The sequence below is a fragment of the Gavialis gangeticus genome, unplaced genomic scaffold (genome assembly GCF_001723915.1).
Source record: "Gavialis gangeticus isolate Ggan-Ray unplaced genomic scaffold, GavGan_comp1, whole genome shotgun sequence".
In the NCBI taxonomy this organism is placed as follows: Eukaryota; Metazoa; Chordata; order Crocodylia; family Gavialidae; genus Gavialis; species Gavialis gangeticus.
Genome location: NW_017728997.1, coordinates 21,039,299 through 21,051,865, shown reverse-complemented (window position 1 = coordinate 21,051,865; position 12,567 = coordinate 21,039,299). Strand labels below are relative to the sequence as shown.

General features: G+C 41.3%; 1 protein-coding gene across 2 annotated transcripts in view; it reads right to left on the bottom strand.

Annotated features, from left to right (window-relative positions):
* UROC1 (urocanate hydratase 1) overlaps positions 1 to 12,567 on the bottom strand; it is a 67,588-nt gene that overhangs the window by 9,376 nt on the left and 45,645 nt on the right. For both annotated transcript variants that reach the window (XM_019504921.1, XM_019504922.1), the window contains exons 16-18: positions 10,818 to 10,916; positions 6,881 to 6,980; positions 3,674 to 3,755 (exon numbers count right to left, since the gene is read on the bottom strand). In XM_019504921.1, the coding sequence (XP_019360466.1) occupies positions 3,674 to 3,755; positions 6,881 to 6,980; positions 10,818 to 10,916 (281 nt within the window). The remainder of the gene's footprint in view (positions 1 to 3,673; positions 3,756 to 6,880; positions 6,981 to 10,817; positions 10,917 to 12,567) is intronic.

Genomic DNA, 12,567 nt, shown 5'->3' with positions numbered 1-12,567 from the left:
TGTGTGTGTGTGTGTGTGTGTGTGTGTGTGTGTGTGTGTGTGTGTGTGTAAAATAAATTATATGAACAAAAAAAAATCTACATTGAGATAGAGAAGATCTTCTCCACGCATAAGGAGACATCTTTATTGCAAGGCCAGCTGACTTGCCTCTGCAGTGGTCTTTTGGCCTTTTAATTTTTAGAAAATCTTCAAATTATCCTTCCCTTTCTCCCAAGAAGCAATAGAGGAGCAAAGGGGGATATGGTTTTAACTAGCTTGGGTGTTATCTATGATTAGTTAAATGGAACAAAGCCACCTGTAGTGTCATGAGCTTGGAGAAGGCTCTCCAGATGGCAACATCTAGTGATATTTCATTGTTACAACATCTGAGCCTCAGCACGGTAGCTTAATAAGCTTGGGCAGAGATGGACAGTTTTCAGTCTCAGCCTTCTATACTGAAGTCAGACTGTTTCATCACATAGGTCCAGAACTACCCAATATGGCTTAGGTGAGCAAGATTTAGCCTATCAAGTACTGGACCAAATGATACATGGCATCTGGTAGACTGGCATTCTCAGATATATTCTGATTTTCCACTTGCTTATTTTTGGTACATATTGCAAGTACTTTCTCTGTACTACCCATTCCACTCCACTGAAGTGTATCCATCAGATTTATATACAGTAACTGACTTTACAACTCAACCCATACGAGTTTTCCAAAAGAAGTAGTGGAAGTTTCCCCACTTAATATATTTTTCTAGACTGATCAAAAATCTAAAAAGATACAATAGGCAACCGTTCTGCCCTGGCCTTGAAGAGATGACTAGGTCTACAGCTTTCATTTTGAATATTTATCATCAATACTTTGAATGAACAATTCTTACAGATATTAATCACATACCTTTGAATAACAAATACATGTGAGAAAGTCTAAAATGAGGCACAAGTCAGGGCAGAGACATTTTCAACCTTTTTAGACTCAAGGCATTCCTTGGAAAATGCCAGCTCTTAGCTTTCACTCATTTTTTGAGTACTGAAAAAAAAAAGCAATTCTGCTGCTGCAAAGACCTCAGAAGAACCACGACAGGTCAGAATGTTTGATTCCCACTTGAAGCCCTGAGTTTATCTTGTTTGCATACTAACAGTGCCAATATTATATGTCACATGTAAAAGGATCTCACATCATGAATCACTGCTATAGACTGAAATATGTTTGAGGTCATGCCTTTTCATGGATATTCCCTGAGCAAATAAGGCTAAATTCAGCACATAAATGGCATATTATGAATTATTCACTTAGATCTAGAATTTTTTCCACTTTTAACCTCTATGGTTGAGAGAACCAAAGCAGTTGAGAGGTTCAGGCACATATCTTTTTTAAATGGATGGGAATTATGGATGAAATCCTGGATGCAATGCAAGTTTTCCATTGGTTTCAACAGAACTAGGATTTTACTCTCAGTATTTGACTATTTCCTTTGCCTATGGGCCCGACTAGTTTCACGTAGGGTGGATTAATACTGCATCCATAAAAGTGACCACAGCATAGAGTAGAGGTACTGAAAGAGCTTTAAATTAGCTCAGGCACCCATTACAGTCTAGCTGCAGCAGTCCAGAGCTCCTGCAAAGAATGTGCCTGAAGTGTAGGTTGTAGCCGTGTTGGTCTAAGGACATAGGCAGACAAGTTTCTTTGGGCAGATGTGATATCTTTTATTAGACATATTCAATATTTGGAAAAATTGTTCTTTGGAAGCTTTTGGGCACAAATACCCTTCTTCAGGCAAAGGGAGAGTCAGTACAACTGCAAACTCTCCTTCTGCCTGAAGAAGGGTGTTTGTGCCTAAAAGCTTCCAAAGAACAATTTTTCCAACTATTGAGTTGGTCTAATAAAATGATTTACCCAAAGAACCCTGTCTGCCTGAAGTGTAGACATTCCTTTCACTGCAGTCATCGGTAACGCCACTGAAATCCCTAGAGTCAGAATAAAGAGGAAAGAACGATCCATCTGACCAGGACAGGAAAACATTTTGGATCCAATTAACAGGGCCACGTTGTAGTCAGGACATCTCTGGATAATGTCTACTTGCAAATTCTTCAATTCTGGTTTGCTCCTTCTGCAGTATTTCAGAAAAGCTATAGAAACAAGGATTCTTTACAGCATTTAACAGTTCTTTCACCCTGTTAACAACCAGCTGTTCCCAAGTTATACAGCAGGATGGGTATAGCTACACAAGAAAACGAAGAACGAATGGTAGCAGATGTAGCCCTAGAACTGCTCTGAGGAGTAAGTCAAGCACAACTTTATTACATGCAGGACAGAAAAAGGAGAACAAATTTTTACTAATGTGTAATGGTATAATTGAAAGCCCCTAAGTGTACTATAAAAGCTGTAAAAAATGCCATATCATAATGACACAATCTTTCTCTAAATATTTAGGCAGGACCCATCTTTGCAGTAAGTAGGGCCCATACAGCAAAGCATGTACTCAACTTTAAGTATTTCCACTGAAATCAACAGGAATTCTACCAAGCTTAAGCTGTCTGCTATATCAAGGTGCAGGTTGAAGAGCTGTGATGTGGTCTGGCCCTGTTTAATCCATCTTTTGCATCTTTAGAAGATATCTAACTAACCATTCTAGAAGACTTATTTTTGCACAGGTGGGTGGAAAGATCTCTTCCTAATACCCTGAAAAGTGAAAAATCAATAGTCCTTATCATTTTGCCCTTCTTTTTTCTTTGCTTGAAGTAGAAGTATGAGAAGCAAGTATACTGAATCATCTTTAGTACACTAAACAGCGAAATAAATACCTTTCCCTCCAAATATTTGATTAGTCTTCTTTTATCTATTTACGCCTTTCTACCTGAGGCAAATAGATAACACGATGAAAGACACTGTGGACAGAATCAAAATCTTAGAAAAGTGTTGATTCAGGGTCAACACTTTTAGTAGTTACTCTGGGCTTCCACTGTTATATCTAGGATCAGAATCTGATCTCTGAGAGTTAAATACTTCTACCATTGTGCATCTTCCTCTTCCCTTAGGACAATCACTTTTTCCTGCTCCTCATATTAAAAATGCCAGCTAGTTCAAATTTAGTGTGAAGAAGGGTCCTGTTGTTTAAAGAAATGCTTTCACTGCTGCTACCTTTTATGCTGGCAGGCACAAGCATGGGAAGAATTCAAGGAAGGGTGGGGGAAGTTTATAGGCACCTGAGCTGTTTTGTATCAATAACCCCTTGCTGCACTTCAACACATGGGCATGTTATATTGGGGTCCTAAGGTCACTGATTTAAATGTAGCTTCGGGGAAAACCTAAACACAATCCATCCACTGACACTCTGATTGTGCATGTGTGAGGACAACGCTGGAAGTGGGGTCTGTTCAAACAGACTAACATGGTTTGTCCTTGCCTGACTAATTTAGTTTCCCAAATAGTGCCACGGCCAATGTCTAAAACACTTTTTCTTAATCTATAGACAGTAATTTAAAAAAGCCCAATAACTTATACAACACAGTTCTTCAACCTATAAGATACCCTTTGAGCCTTCCCTGCCTACATTTAGCTCCATCCTTCCCATAGTCACGGCCTTTTACTGCTGCCATTTTGCCGACTGAATTGTCTTCCCTCACATACACCAATATTAACTGGATAGGCTTTATTTTCCCTTCAGGTAAAGCCAAGTTCTCCTTACCAGCCAACTCCACCACCATTGTGTAAGGCAACCCATGTGGCTCCTCTAAAGGCATCTCCCACAAAATTCTGTACTGCCATATCTAGGAAGAAAGGAGATGAGTTATTGCAGTGCTGAAATGTGTTATTTGGTCTATGTAATGCCTGTAATTACATCTCTGCTTTTTTTCCTCAGTCAAGTAGCAAAACCATCTTTATTCCTGTGTCTTATATAATAATGACATTGTTGGGGACAGCAAGGGGAAGAGAGATTTTTTTACTATCCCCTGTCTTTCTACAAAGGAAGCACGTGCCAACCTCACAAGATGCTTTGACCTCTTGGGATTCTGATACCATCTATACACATGTAAATTGGAGATTTTAAATGAGAGACCTGCCCAAGGACAACTGTGGAAAACTAAGAGGAAAAGAGGTAAGCATTCATTAGGATGGATAAGACTGCATAGATGGACTACTTTTTACAGTAAAAAGATGATGTAATGTAATTCTTAGTGGGCACATCTACATGAGCTATTTACTGCAGAGCTGAATAATTAGCTCTGCAGTAAAGCATCAGCATCTACACGTGCAGTGTTATTAGGCTGGCATAAACTAATTAACTCTGCCATAAGACAGTACTGCCCAACACAAGTACTATGCTATGGTGGAGTTATTTACTCCATTGCAACACATGTGTAGATGCTGACTGCAGCTATCTGGGGCGCAAGGGTGCTACAGTCAGTCCCTCCACAGCAGATTGAGCCGAGTTGGAGCAGCCCCAGGCTGGCAGGCTGACCCCTGGAATCCTTTGCCAACCATGGCTGCTCTGCCACAACTCTTCCAAGGTTGCTAAAGAGCACTGCTGCTGGGAATGGTACATTTACCGCATAGATGTGGCCTTAGAATAAAATTTAGCCCTTGACATCACATCAAATTTGTTACAAGGTCATACATGGGACTTAAGTAGTGCAATCAGGTTTGCCTTGACTCTGCACAGGACTGAATTTTACCCTGAACACTTCCAAACTGCAGAATTTACTCCAGCTGTTTAAAAGGAGCAAGAACAAACAAAAAATATAAATCCGGGAGCCTGATTGTCTCTGCAGGACCTCCACTGAAATGCACATAACTATTGCATGCACACAGATGTACATTTATCTGTCCAACTGGGGGTACCAACACTTGCATGCTGCATACTTCTGAACTCTTAACCGTGTGTACAAACTTCAGACCATAGAGTGCACACAAACTGGGTTCAAGTGGGAAAAATCGCATGCAGCAGAAGGTAATGCATTAGGCCCTCCTGCCAACCTTACCCAAGGCTTTAAGTCATTTGCTGAGGATTTACAAGCAAAAACAGAACCTACAGAAACAGATAAACACATCTGCAGAATTACATTTGAAGTGTGGCAAATACTGCATTTTCATATAAAAGCCAACTTATGATGCCACTGATCCATGTTAAAACCCTGTCAAAAAAGCTCTCATTATGGCATAATTTTGTCTGGCATTATGTCACTTTAATACCTCAGTTAACATAATTATAACTCTATCAGGTGGCAGTGAGGATAGAAGCAATAAAAGTGTACATACTAAAAATGTAAAATCTTCCTTCTTCTCAGCCATTTGCTTCATAAGTGTCAAGGTTAGAGGGCTGTGTGGCAGGTGAATTAATGCTGTAATAACTAGCAAGACCTCTGCTTTGGAAAAGGTGACTAATTGAACAAATGTCAGTGCCACAATGCACTTTCCTCCACAACCTCTGCCTGGACAAGAGATGACCCATTTTCTAAGGATCAAGTAACAGCACTTTACGCAAAGCTACAACAGATGAGCTAAAGCTGTAGAACAATCCAATGTGCTGCAAGTGGTGGAATTAAAACAGGGAAGCTCTGCGCTTGCAATACTGGAATTGGTTTAAAGGAAAACAGCAAATAAGGAGCCCTAAAATTTCTCCATCCTCTCTCCAGAAACTCATCTTTAGGAGCATCTTTAGAGTTTGATTTACAGATGACTGAAATCATGGAAAGGATTCCCATTACATTCAGGGTATCTAGAGAAGGGCCCTGTTTTTCATATAATTCAAGAAAGGTTAAAGGAAAATAGTAGAAATAACTTCCATTTTTTAAAATAAGCCAGGATTTGCCCACCGTATGAACTGCTGGATTTCCCTCTTATAATAAAAGTATTTTTTTTTAAGCTCTGGAAGTCTGCTAATAGTACTTCACAAACAGCAGTAAGTGATACCTGGCAACACCACTGGGATATACAGGTTGTTGTGATTTATGTCCATTATATGGATGGGAAACTGAGGCATAGAAAGATTCATGTTAACATTTTCCAAAGTACTCACTGATTCTCACTGCCTGTTTTTGAGTGCTTAGTGCTGTGTCTACCAGTTCTGTATAGAGCACTTTTGTACATACAGGACGTGATTTTGATCATGTTTAACCAGTTAATACTTCTGTAATTCAACTGAGATCATGCCTTTAGTTTATACAGGTGCATTGCATACAATATAACATCCAGTGGGACACATGCTGTTCTTGAATTATACTGGATCTATTATTGAATTATACTTGAATTATACTGGATCTATATTTAAGGCTAGAATTAGACATTGCCAAATGAAATGAATCAGGGATGTGTATGAGGAGAAAGATGAGCAGGTGCTCCAGGGTCTTAAGGGGCCCGATCCTGTATGGAAATTCCCAGGATGTGCAGGATTGCACCCCTCAAGCCCCTGGAGCACCTGCTCAGGACAGCTGGAGAGTGTGGGCAGCTCTGAGCTGCTTGTGCTCTTCTGCCACGAAGGAAATAGATGTCTACCACTAAATAGTGGCACAAATGAATATAATCTTTATTGCAGCAACAAATTTTGGGCACAGATGGTGCAACAAAGGGCATAGTTATCTGTTTGCTTACTCTTTGTGCCACCATAAAAATTTTTGGGATAGCACAAAGGTGATGAAAGGCAACATCAGTTTCCACCCTGGATCTCCTCTGAATCTGCAGTGTTGCTCCAGATGGATAAATGTTATCAAGAGCCCATTTCTGTATCATAACTAAATCCCATAAAGTCCTAGTGTCAAGTTAACAGGAAATCTGATTAATTGGAAGTAAAGAGTTAAACAAAACCATTTATTTTAAAAAAAAGTCCTATTCAAGACATTTATCTTTTTAAGCAGTTTCTTTGCCTGGACAAACAAGTCTGTGCTGAGCTGCTAACCTGCACAAAAGGCCGATCCATCATAAATGTTTGACGTCTCTCTGTAAGGACTGTCGGTCCCACTCACATCATGGTGATCTCGACTAAGGACAACAGGTGCCTGCAAAAGCCAAGGACAAGGAAGTGGATTCCTACATGGACTGTCAGATCTGTCAGTCAAAGACTGTTTTCCACTGATTTTACTGCCACCTCATTGTTTTGTCTCTCTTTTCAAATCTCATCTGAAACTAACTTTTCTCTATAATTTTACCTTCTTGATTTCCTTCTCTTTCTGTTATTATTCTTATAACTGGTAAGAAGCCCTAACTTGTGTGAAAATTACCATCACTTCAAAACCAAAACATGATGAGGATTTTTTTTCTTAAATCTCTGAAATTGCTATTGTCACGGGGAAAAAAGAAAAGGAAAAGGAAAGAAATACAATTATTTTATGAAAATTGATTTTTCTCTAAAATTTCCAACTTTTACATTCTAAGGTAGTCTTCATTCAAAAATATCTCTGCTTCTGAACAACAAAAGCAAATACAGTCTTAAGGGAGAGTTGTAAGGGATTTTTTCATGAATTAGGAATATTTTTGAAAATGTTAAATTAATTTGAAATCTGAGGCTTTAAATAGATTTTTAAATACATTCCTCTCTACAGTTTAACATTGTAACTTTATCAGTATTAGCATAACCAAATGAAACAGAATAAAACTGAAATTTTGTCTTTTCCCACAAAACAGAACAAAACAAAAAATCTTGCGTAGTGTCAAAGTAACATTTTATGTAGCCCTTTCCAAACTGTTTCTGAGTCTCCTGAGTTGCTTGAGGCACCACCAGTACACCTGCCAGGGGAACCTGGAAGTCCCAGGAACTCCAGCTCTGAGACAGTCAGATCCTGAAAACCCTGGGAAGAGGACAAACTAGTAAGCATCCTAATGGGAGCCCTCCTGGTAACCTGTGCTCTGTCAAAAATCTGGCTGGTTTCCATCAGAATTTCATCCAAATGGTCATGTTCCCATGGTTTGCTTCAAGTTATGAGGACTGGCATTTTTCTGACAGAAAACTATTCCATCAGAAAAGATCCAACCCATTCAAAGAGGTGACAATAAAAAACGAGGGATAAGGGAACACTGAATATTAATAATCATGGACAGCTAAAGCAAGTTGTTTTCTGACCTGCACTCCTGACCTCCGTTAGCTGAAAAGGCCTGATTTTCCTTTTGTTTGCACATGCTTTACCCCAAAGTAGCTCCATTTTCTTAGAATCGTTTAGAGCTGGGGTGTCAAACACATGCCTCACAGGTCAAATCCAGCCCATATTGCTGTTTCATTCAGCCTGCAGGGCTCTCAGAGGCGCTGGAAATTTGGGGTGGTGCAAGCAGGGGTGGGTCCTGCTGCGAAAATCTAGGGCCGAGAGCCCCAGTGCACATATTTGTCAGTGGATGAACAAAGACTGTACTCAGGGAAGAGCCTGGGGGGAGAGGGGGGCATGATGCAATTGCACCTCACTTTGGGTCTTTAGAACAAACTTCCTGGCAGTGGCAGTGGCATTTCTATTCAGGCAGCAGTGAAGGAGTCACTTAACTTCACAGCTCACTGTAATCTACTCTACAGGTGTTAATGACCATTTCTCCTTTTTAATGGTCTTAATGTTCCACTATTCAGACTACACTTTCTTCTACAATTTTGCTTTGTTAGATGTTGCCAGTAATGTTTCACTTCTATTTGACAGCCCTGCAGACTGTTGTTAGCTCTAGCTAAAAACCTTAACTCAGGCATAGAAATGACTGACAGCAAAGTACTGGAGGCATGATGAAAGCACTCAAGAAGCCTAGATTTTTTTTTTACAAATCTGAACAAGAAATGTACATTTCATATAATGAGTACAGGACTAATGAAACAATATCTTTTGACTATTTTTGCCTGGTTTGTTGTGTTTTTATGGATTGACTATATAATCTAGTAAATCAGTGCACACTTCAATACATTTATATTTGTTTTGGCTTTTATCTTAAACTGAGCAATACAGTGCTAGAACCCCAGCATATTAATAATGCTTCCAGTTTCCATTTAATCACAGGAAAAAATTTCTGTTGTTATATGACATGCTGCACCATCTGAACCACTTTTTCCAAAATCCTAGATCTGCCCATGGCTATGTTAACTCCCATACTGGCACTACTGGGCCCAGTTTTGACCTGGGAAGTTTGTTGCCATTCACACCCAGCCCAGGAAAGCTCTGCAGTCCAGGTCCAGCCTGGAAGCACAGGTGAGTTTGACACCTCTGATCCAGAGTCAATCTGCTCGCTCTGCTTTGTGCAGCAAGGAAATTATGGAATAGCTTAAAAAGGACCTTTGCTTCTCGCTCTCCCAAGTGGCAGAAGAGGGGGAAGTGAGACTCCAAATGGATGAAAAAGAGACAGAACAGCATCCGAAAAGTGTGGGAGCCGGACCTTGTCATTCATAGCGCTGAGGGTTAGCTCTGTCTGGTCAGGCTCATTTTTTAAGACTGGCTTGCAATGACATTCATTTTGAATCCCAAGAAGATGGGCAGTATATGGACTTTTTTAATAAACATTTTCTCAGTAACACAACCCAGACATTCCTCAGTTGACAATCACATCACATGAAATTGATTCTTTATAAAGATAATAATACAGCTCTGACAGTGGAAAGGGGGTGAATGATTTAACATGTTTCGGCCCAATTCTGATGCACTGACAGAAACAGGAAGCCAGAGTAGTTCTAGTGGAAAACCTGCCTCTGTGAAAGAGGAATCAGGCCTTCTGATTCTCTGAACAGTAAAACCAGATAACGGGTTTGAATGAAAGGAATAAATCTGAGCAGCTGCCTGGTTGGCTGGATGTGGGGGGTTGGAAATTGAGCTGGAGATCTGACGCTTGAGGCTCAGATCTATTATAAGTACATGACCTGGTTTATCTTACTCTTGCACACAAAAGTGTGCACATCCAAGCCTGCCACACCAGAATACAGGAAGACAAACACCACAATGTGTATCATTTAAATACTCATGAGAATAACATGGATGCATGTATTCATTCAGTTCAACCAAGCATTTGTCTTCTGCATAGTTTTAGCATGCTGGGAGAGTCTCTCATATATATGTGCCAGCTGAGCCCAACCTGAATAACTCAAGAAATGCCAAATTGGGTCAAGCCATGGGTCCACCAAGCCCCGTATCCTAACTCTCACAGGTGAGAGCGGATGCTAAGGGGAAGGGTATTTAAGCAGATCAAACTGATCCACCCTGATGAGATCAGGACTGGCGAAGCAGATCAGACTGATCAGACTGCCCTTCTCTGCCTATGGCATTCAACAACTTTCATTTTCAGATCCTCTGGAACATTTAAATATGGTGGAATGTCATCTATGGTAGTGCACTTAGGTCCCAAACAGGATACAAATCTCACAGTGCCTCATGCTGTAAAATCATATACAAAACACACAAACCGCTTAGGAAATCCCAATATATATGTATTCCTGTCTGTGTACTATGTTTCAAGAAGCACATTTATCTCCATTACTCATCCTAAGAAGCATCTAAGTATTCAGCATGCATAAGCATGGCAGCATCAGGCTCAGTATTGACTTGTGTTAAATTTCTTTTCAGAGCCAGTGGGAGTGAGTGCTAACAATACAACCTCCGGTGTTTGCAGATGCCCAAATACACCTGGCACATTATTTACATGGGATTAAATGCGGCATTTTTGGATTCATACTCTAAATCCAACTCTCCTTACATCAGTTCATCTTCATGGATGTCAATGGGTGTGTTCTGACGTCACAAGGGAGCAGAGTTTGTCTCTACCTTGGACAACAGAATTTTGGATCTACATTTTTATTAACATTAGTTGAATCTTTTTGCTTTTCCCATTCTACCCTCATATTAAAGACACAATTACCAAACTGTACTGAGGCGAAAAAGCCATACCTTAATCCTTCCTTCAGCAATAGCTTGATTAATAGCCACTGCTATAGACACACGACCCTTCTGATCAGAATACAAGATTCTGGCCTGAGAGCCAACAACCTAGAAAATGAAAATGTCAGAGTGATAAGGTTCCCTGTGCAAGTAGCTTATCTCTGGGGCCCAGATAAATGCAGCAGTAGAACTGTCCCCCTCCATAGGAGAAAGCAAGATTATTAATTTGCAAACATCCAGCTTCCATAAATAAGACCTTAAACCTCCAATTGAACTGAGTTTTATCTACACACAGCACAATCAATAAGATTTATTTTTGCATTTAGCTTCTACAGTCCAGTAAATCCCACTTTTTAAATCAACCTTATTGCCAGGACACTATCCCATATCAACAATCCCTTTATCAACAGCTGAGGGACAGGGTGTGGAGCTGGTGATGGAAGGCTGCAGGAGAGGGGAAATCTGGAGACAAAGAACGGCAAACGCCATCTGTGTTGCAAAGATGTACTCCCATCCCTCCCTCACACTCCAGACTTCAGTCTGGCTTCCTGCTGCCTGTGCCAGGGTTGAGACTTGAAGTGCTGTTTGATACGTATGTTCCATAATATAAGCCTGATTGAAACAAACTGCCCATCTAATAGGCAGCCTGTTTCACCTGGTGCAATAGGATGAAATATTCCTTTTGCTCTTCACTCATTCATTCCAAGCAGGGTGACGGGAACTGTCTGGAATACCCAAGGCAGGACAGCTCCTTCAAGGTGAGCTTTTTAGCTTGGTAATCAAGGAAAGCCAATTATGAATCTGGTGCACTAACACAGACTTAACCCACAAAAAATTGGGCCTAGATTCAGTTTTTGAACCCCTCAAATAGGGACATCAGGTTGCTGCTGGATGAGAGGTGGGATCTAATGGCACTAAGCACCTCTAGGTGGAAGAGGTGTTTAGAACCAGAGTCTTCATTCGGGCCCTTTCCTGCATTTTGCTAAGAAATTCAATGACAGTTACACCTGCAGGGGGGCAGTCAGGAAGGTCAAGGCGGAGATGGGACTGGGACTAGCTTCCTGGATCAAGGACAACAAGAAATCCTTTTTTAAATACATAGGGGGCAAAAAGAAGGCACCAGGTAACGTGGGGCCCCTGCAGGACAAGCTAGGAAATTTGGTTGTCACACCAAACGACAAAGCTAACCTATTTAATGACTTCTTTGCCTCCATTTTCCTGAGCAGAGACCAGACCAGCCCCCCCACCGGGCCCCCCTCAGGCCCCAGGGGAGGCGCACCCAGGCCAAGGGTCAGTGAGGATCTAGTCAGGGAACTTCTGGAGGGACGGGACGAATTTAAGTCAGCTGGTCCGGACGATCTCCACCCCTGAGTGCTGAGGGAATTAGCTGAGGTCACTGCGGGACCCCTGGCATGGCTGTACGAGCACTTGTGGTGCTCTGGTGTGGTGCCAGAGGACTGGAAGAGGGCCACTGTGGTTCCGGGAAACTATAGGCCAGTTAGTCTTTCCCCGATCCTGGGCAAACTTTCTGAGAGAATTATTTTGGCACATGTCCACGAGGGGCCAGCATGGGGGATTATGCTTAGGGGCAACCAACATGGGTTCATTAGCGGCAGGTCCTGTCAGACCAACCTGGTGGCCTTCTACAACCAGGTCACCAAATCCTTAGACGCAGAGGTAGCAGTGGACATAGTCTTCCTGGACTTTCGGAAGGCCTTCGACACTGTCTCTCACCCCGTTCTCATTAAGAAACTGGGGG